Source organism: Lichenostomus cassidix, unplaced genomic scaffold, assembly GCF_008360975.1.
Source record: "Lichenostomus cassidix isolate B80296 unplaced genomic scaffold, HeHo_3.0 HiC_scaffold_34, whole genome shotgun sequence".
NCBI lineage: Eukaryota > Metazoa > Chordata > Aves > Passeriformes > Meliphagidae > Lichenostomus > Lichenostomus cassidix.
The window spans coordinates 1,325,846-1,331,845 of NW_028147431.1; the positions used below are offsets into that span (position 1 = coordinate 1,325,846).

Consider the following 6,000-nt stretch of genomic DNA (forward strand, 5'->3'; position numbering starts at 1 on the left):
TTTTGGGAATTTTTTGGGAATTTTTGCGAAATTTTGGGGAAATTTTGGGGAATTTAGGGGAATTTTTTGGGAATTTTGGGAAATTTTTCCCGATTTTTGGGGAATTTTTCCCGAAATTCCGGGAATTCCTCAACTCCTCCAAGCAGAAACTCCTCATCGTCCTGGTCAGTGAATCTCCTTTTCCCAAAATTCCCGGAATTTGGGAAATTTGGGGATTTTTGGGGAATTTTGGGGAATTTTCCCGAATTTTGGGGATTTTTGGGGAATTTTCCCCGAATTTTGGGGGATTTTGGGGAATTTTTGGGAATTTTTCCCGAATTTTGGGGAATTTTTTGGGAATTTTTCCCAAATTTTGGGGGATTTTTCCCGAATTTGGGGAATTTTTGGGGAATTTTTGGGGAATTTTTGGGCAATTTTTGGGGAATTTTGGGGAATTTTTGGGCAATTTTGGGGAATTTTGGCATTTCCAGGACGCGGCGATCAGCACGGAGCTTTTCCCCTTTTCCCGAATCTCCCAGAATTTGGGGAATTTTGGGAATTTTGGGGAATTTTTGGGCAATTTTTGGGGAATTTTTGGGCAATTTTTGGGCAATTTTTGGGCAATTTTTTGGGAATTTTTTTGGAATTTTTGGCATTTCCAGGACGCGGCGATCAGCACGGAGCTTTTCCCCTTTTCCCGAACCTCCCGGAATTTGGGGAATTTTTGGGGAATTTTAGGGCAATTTTTTGGGGATTTTTTGGGGAATTTTTGGGGAATTTTTGGGGAATTTTTTGGGAATTTTTGGGCAATTTTTGGGCAATTTTTGGGCAATTTTTGGGTAATTTTTCCCAAATTTCGGCATTTTCAGGACGCGGCGATCAGCACAGAGCTTTTCCCCTTTTCCCAGATTTCCCAGAATTTTGGGGAATTTTGGGAATTTTGGGGAATTTTTGGGGAATTTTTGGGGAATTTTTTGGGCAATTTTTGGGGAATTTTTGGGGAATTTTTGTGGAATTTTTGGGCAATTTTTGGGCAATTTTTGGGCAATTTTTTGGGAATTTTTGGGCAATTTTTCCCAAATTTCGGTATTCCAGGACGCGGCGATCAGCACGGAGCTTTTCCCCTTTTCCCGAATCTCCCGGAATTTGCGGATTTTTTGGGGAATTTTTGGGGAACTTTTGGGGAATTTTTGGGAATTTTTGGGCAATTTTTGGGCAATTTTTGGGGAATTTTTGGGCAATTTTTCCCGAATTTTTGGGGAATTTTGGCATTTTCAGGACGCGGCGATCAGCACAGAGCTTTTCCCCTTTTCCCAGATTTCCCGAATCTCTCGGAATTTGGGGAATTTTGGGCAATTTTTGGGCAATTTTTGGGTAATTTTTCCCAAATTTCGGTATTTCCAGGACGCCGCAATCAGCACTGAGCTTTTCCCCTTTTCCCAGATTTCCCAGAATTTGAGGAATTTTTGGGGAATTTTGGGGAATTTTTGGGGAATTTTTGGGGAATTTTTTGGGAATTCTTGGGGAATTTTTGAGCAATTTTTCCCGAATTTTTGGGGAATTTTGGGGTTTTCAGGACGCGGCGATCAGCACGGAGCTTTTCCCCTTTTCCCAGATCTCCCGGAATCTGGGGAATTTTTTGGAATTTTGGGGAATTTTTGGGGAATTTTTGAGCAATTTTTCCCGAATTTTTTGGGAATTTTGGGGATTTCAGGACGCGGCGATCAGCACGGAGCTTTTCCCCTTTTCCCGAATTTTCCGGAATTTGAGGAATTTTTGGGGAATTTTTGGGGAATTTTTGGGCAATTTTGGGGAATTTTGGGGAATTTTTGGGGAATTTTTGGGGAATTTTTGGGGAATTTTTGGGGAATTTTTGGGGAATTTTGGGGAATTTTTCCCAATTTTGGCATTTCCAGGACGCCGCAATCAGCACTGAGCTTTTCCCCTTTTCCCAAATCTCCCGGAATTTGGAGAATTTTGGGGAATTTTGGGGGAATTTTTGGGGAATTTTTGGGGAATTTTTGGGGAATTTTTGGGCAATTTTTGGGCAATTTTTGGGCAATTTTTGGGCAATTTTGGGCAATTTTTGGGCAATTTTTGGCATTTCCAGGACGCGGCAATCAGCACCGAGCTTTTCCCCTTTTCCCCAATCTCCCAGAATTTGGGGATTTTTTTTAAATTTTGGGGAATTTTTGGGGAATTTTTGGGGAATTTTTGGGGAATTTTTGGGGAATTTTTGGGGAATTTTTGGGAAATTTTTTGGGAATTTTTGGCAATTTTTGGGGAATTTTTTGGCAATTTTTGGGAATTTTGGTATTTCCAGGACGCCGCGATCAGCACCGAGCTTTTCCCCTTTTCCCAGATTTCCCGACTCTCCCGGAATTTGGGGAATTTTTGGGGAATTTTTGGGGAATTTTTGGGCAATTTTTTTGGGAATTTTTGGGGAATTTTTGGGCAATTTTTTGGGAATTTTTGGGCAATTTTTCCCAAATTTCGGTATTCCAGGACGTGGCGATCAGCGCGGAGCTTTTCCCCTTTTCCCGAATCTCCCGGAATTTGGGGAATTTTGTGGAATTTTGGGGAAATTTTGGGGAATTTTTGGGCAATTTTTGGGGAATTTTTGGGGAATTTTTGGGGAATTTTTGTGGAATTTTTGGGGAATTTTTGGGGAATTTTTGGGCAATTTTTGGGCAATTTTTTGGGAATTTTTGGGCAATTTTTGGGGAATTTTTTGGAATATTTCCCGAATTTTGGCATTTCCAGGACGCAGTGATCAGCGCGGAGCTTTTCCCCTTTTCCCGAATCTCCCGGAATTTGGGGAATTTTGGGGAATTTTTGGGGAATTTTTGGGGAATTTTTGTGGAATTTTTCTGGAATTTTTGTGGAATTTTTGGGCAATTTTTGGGGAATTTTTGGGCAATTTTTGGGCAATTTTTCCCAAATTTCGGTATTTCCAGGACGCGGCGATCAGCGTGGAGCTTTTCCCCTTTTCCCGAATCTCCCGGAATTTGGGGATTTTTTTTGAATTTTGGGGAATTTTTGGGGAATTTTTGGGGAATTTTGGGGAATTTTTCCCAAATTTTGGTATTTCCAGGACGCGGCGATCAGCGCAGAGCTTTTCCCCTTTTCCCGAATCTCCCAGAATTTGGGGAATTTTTGGGGAATTTTTGGGGAATTTTTTGGAAATTTTTGGGGAATTTTTGGGCAATTTTTGGGCAATTTTTCCCAAATTTTGGCATTTTCAGGACGCGGCGATCAGCGCGGAGCTTTTCCCCTTTTCCCCAATCTCCCAGAATTTGGGGATTTTTTTGGATTTTTGGGGAATTTTTGGGGAATTTTTGGGCAATTTTTTGGGCAATTTTTGGGCAATTTTTGGGCAATTTTTGGGCAATTTTTGGGGAATTTTGGTGGAATTTTTGGGCAATTTTTGGGCAATTTTTGGTATTCCAGGACGCGGCGATCAGCACGGAGCTTTTCCCCTTTTCCCAGATCTCCCGGAATTTGAGGAATTTTTGGGGAATTTTTGGGAATTTTTGGGCAATTTTTGGGGAATTTTTGGGGAATTTTTGGGCAATTTTTGGGCAATTTTTGGGCAATTTTTCCCAAATTTTGGGGGTTCCAGGACGCGGCGATCAGCACGGAGCTTTTCCCCTTTTCCCGAACCTCCCGGAATTTGGGGATTTTTCCCGAATTTTGGGAATTTTTGGGGAATTTTTGGGCAATTTTTTTGGGAATTTTTGGGGAACTTTTGGGGAATTTTTGGGCAATTTTTTGGAGAATTTTTGGGGAATTTTTGGGCAATTTTTGGGCAATTTTTGGGTAATTTTTGGCATTTCCAGGACGCTGCGATCAGCACGGAGCCAATGGCCGACGGGAAACCTTACCGGAGCTACCAGAGGGGGCAGCAGAGAGCAGCCTGGGTTAATGAGTCTGATGGCGTCACGCCGCTAATTGGCGAGGTAATTAGCTAATTAGTGGCTCCGAATTAATGATTGACACCTCCAGACTCTAAGCGGGGAGGTAATTAGTTAATTAATGGTGTCTGATGTTAATTAATGACGTCAGGAGTAGGAAGAGGGAGAGGTAATTAGTAGCCCCTGATGGTAATTGGGGAGGTAATTAGCTAATTAGTGGCTCCTGTTGCTAATTAATAGCCCCTGGTGGTAATTGGAGCAGGAATTAATTAATTAACGAGCCCTGATGTTAATTGGAGAGGGAATTCGTTAATCAATTGGCGCTAATTAGTGAAGTAATTATCCAATTAATGGCCTCTGGTGTTAATTGGGGAGGGGGAGGGAGAGGTAATTAGTGATCCCTGCTGGTAATTGGGGAGGTAATTAGCTAATTAGTGACTCCGAATTAATGATTAACACCCCCAGACTCTGACTGGGGAGGTAATTAGCTAATTAATGGTCTCTGATGTTAATTGGGGAGGGAATTAATAGGCACGGATGGTCATTAATGAGATAATTAGTTAATTAATGGGCCCAGGTGCTAATTGGTGAGGTAATGAGCTAATTAGTGGCGCTAATTACCAGGCCCTGATGCTAACTGGCGAGGTAATTAGTTAATTAATGTCCTCTGCTGTTAATTGCAGAGGGGATGAATAGCCCTGATGGTAATTAGAGAGGGAAATCATTAATTAATAACCCTTGATGGTAATTGGGGAGGTAATTAGCTAATTAATGGCTCCTGGTGGTAATTAATGGGCCTGGATGGTAATTGGGGAGGTAATTAGCTAATTAATGGCTCCTGGTGGTAATTAATAGCTCCCGACTCTAATTGGGGAGGTAATTAGTTAATTAATGGCCTCTGATGGTAATTAGAGAGGGAAATCATTAATTAATTACCTCTGATGGTGATTAGAGAGGGAAATAATGAATGAATGAATGAATTAATTAATAGGCCCAGATTTTAATCGGAGAGGAAATTAGCTAATTAATGGCTCCAGGTGCTAATTAATGGGCCCTGATGGTAATAGGGGAGGTAATTAGCTAATTAATGGCTCCAGGTGCTAATTAATGGGCCCTGATGGTAATAGGGGAGGTAATTAGCTAATTAATGGCTCCAGGTGCTAATTAATGGGCCCTGATGGTAATTGGGGAGGTAATTAGTTAATTAATGGTGTCTGGTGTTAATTGGAGAGGGTTGGAGTTCGGATTAGGGTTAGGGGTTAATTGCCCTGATGCTAATTGGCGAGGTAATTAGCTAATTAATGACCTCTGGTGTTAATTGGGGAGGTAATTAATTCATTAATGGGCCCTGATGGTGATTGGGGAGGTAATTAGCTAATTAATGGTGTCTGATGTTAATTAATGACGTCAGGAGTAGGAAGAGGGAGAGGTAATTAGTAGCCCCTGATGGTAATTGGGGAGCTAATTAGCTAATTAGTGGCTCCTGTTGCTAATTAATAGCCCCTGGTGGTAATTGGAGCGGGAATTAATTAATTAACGACCCCTGATGTTAATTGGAGAGGGAATTCGTTAATCAGTCGGTGTTAATTAGTGAAGTAATTATCCAATTAATGGCCTCTGGTGTTAATTGGGGAGGGAGAGGTAATTAGTGATCCCTGCTGGTAATTGGGGAGGTAATTAGCTAATTAGTGGCTCCTAATTAACGATTAACACCCCCAGACTCTAACCGGGGAGGTAATTAGTTAATTAATGGTCTCTGATGTTAATTGGGGAGGGAATTAATAGGCGCGGATGGTAATTAATGAGATAATTAGTTAATTAATGGGCCCAGGCGCTAATTGGTGAGGTAACGAGCTAATTAGTGGCGCTAATTACCAGGCCCTGATGCTAACTGGGGAGGTAATTAGTTAATTAATGTCCTCTGCTGTTAATTACAGAGGGGATGAATAGCCCTGATGGTAATTAGAGAGGGAAATCATTAATTAATAACCCTTGATGGTAATTGGGGAGGTAATTAGCTAATTAATGGCTCCTGGTGGTAATTAATAGCTCCCGACTCTAATTGGGGAGGTAATTAGTTAATTAATGGCATCTGATGGTAATTAGA

The 6,000-nt window shown here is 41.3% G+C and overlaps 1 protein-coding gene across 1 annotated transcript in view; it reads left to right on the forward strand.

Annotated features, from left to right (window-relative positions):
• The window catches only part of LOC146423102 (maltase-glucoamylase-like), a 205,763-nt gene that overhangs the window by 25,365 nt on the left and 174,398 nt on the right, over positions 1-6,000 (forward strand). The window contains exon 6 of the mRNA XM_085045072.1: positions 3,819-3,938. Within this exon, the coding sequence (XP_084901198.1) occupies positions 3,819-3,938 (120 nt within the window). The remainder of the gene's footprint in view (positions 1-3,818; positions 3,939-6,000) is intronic.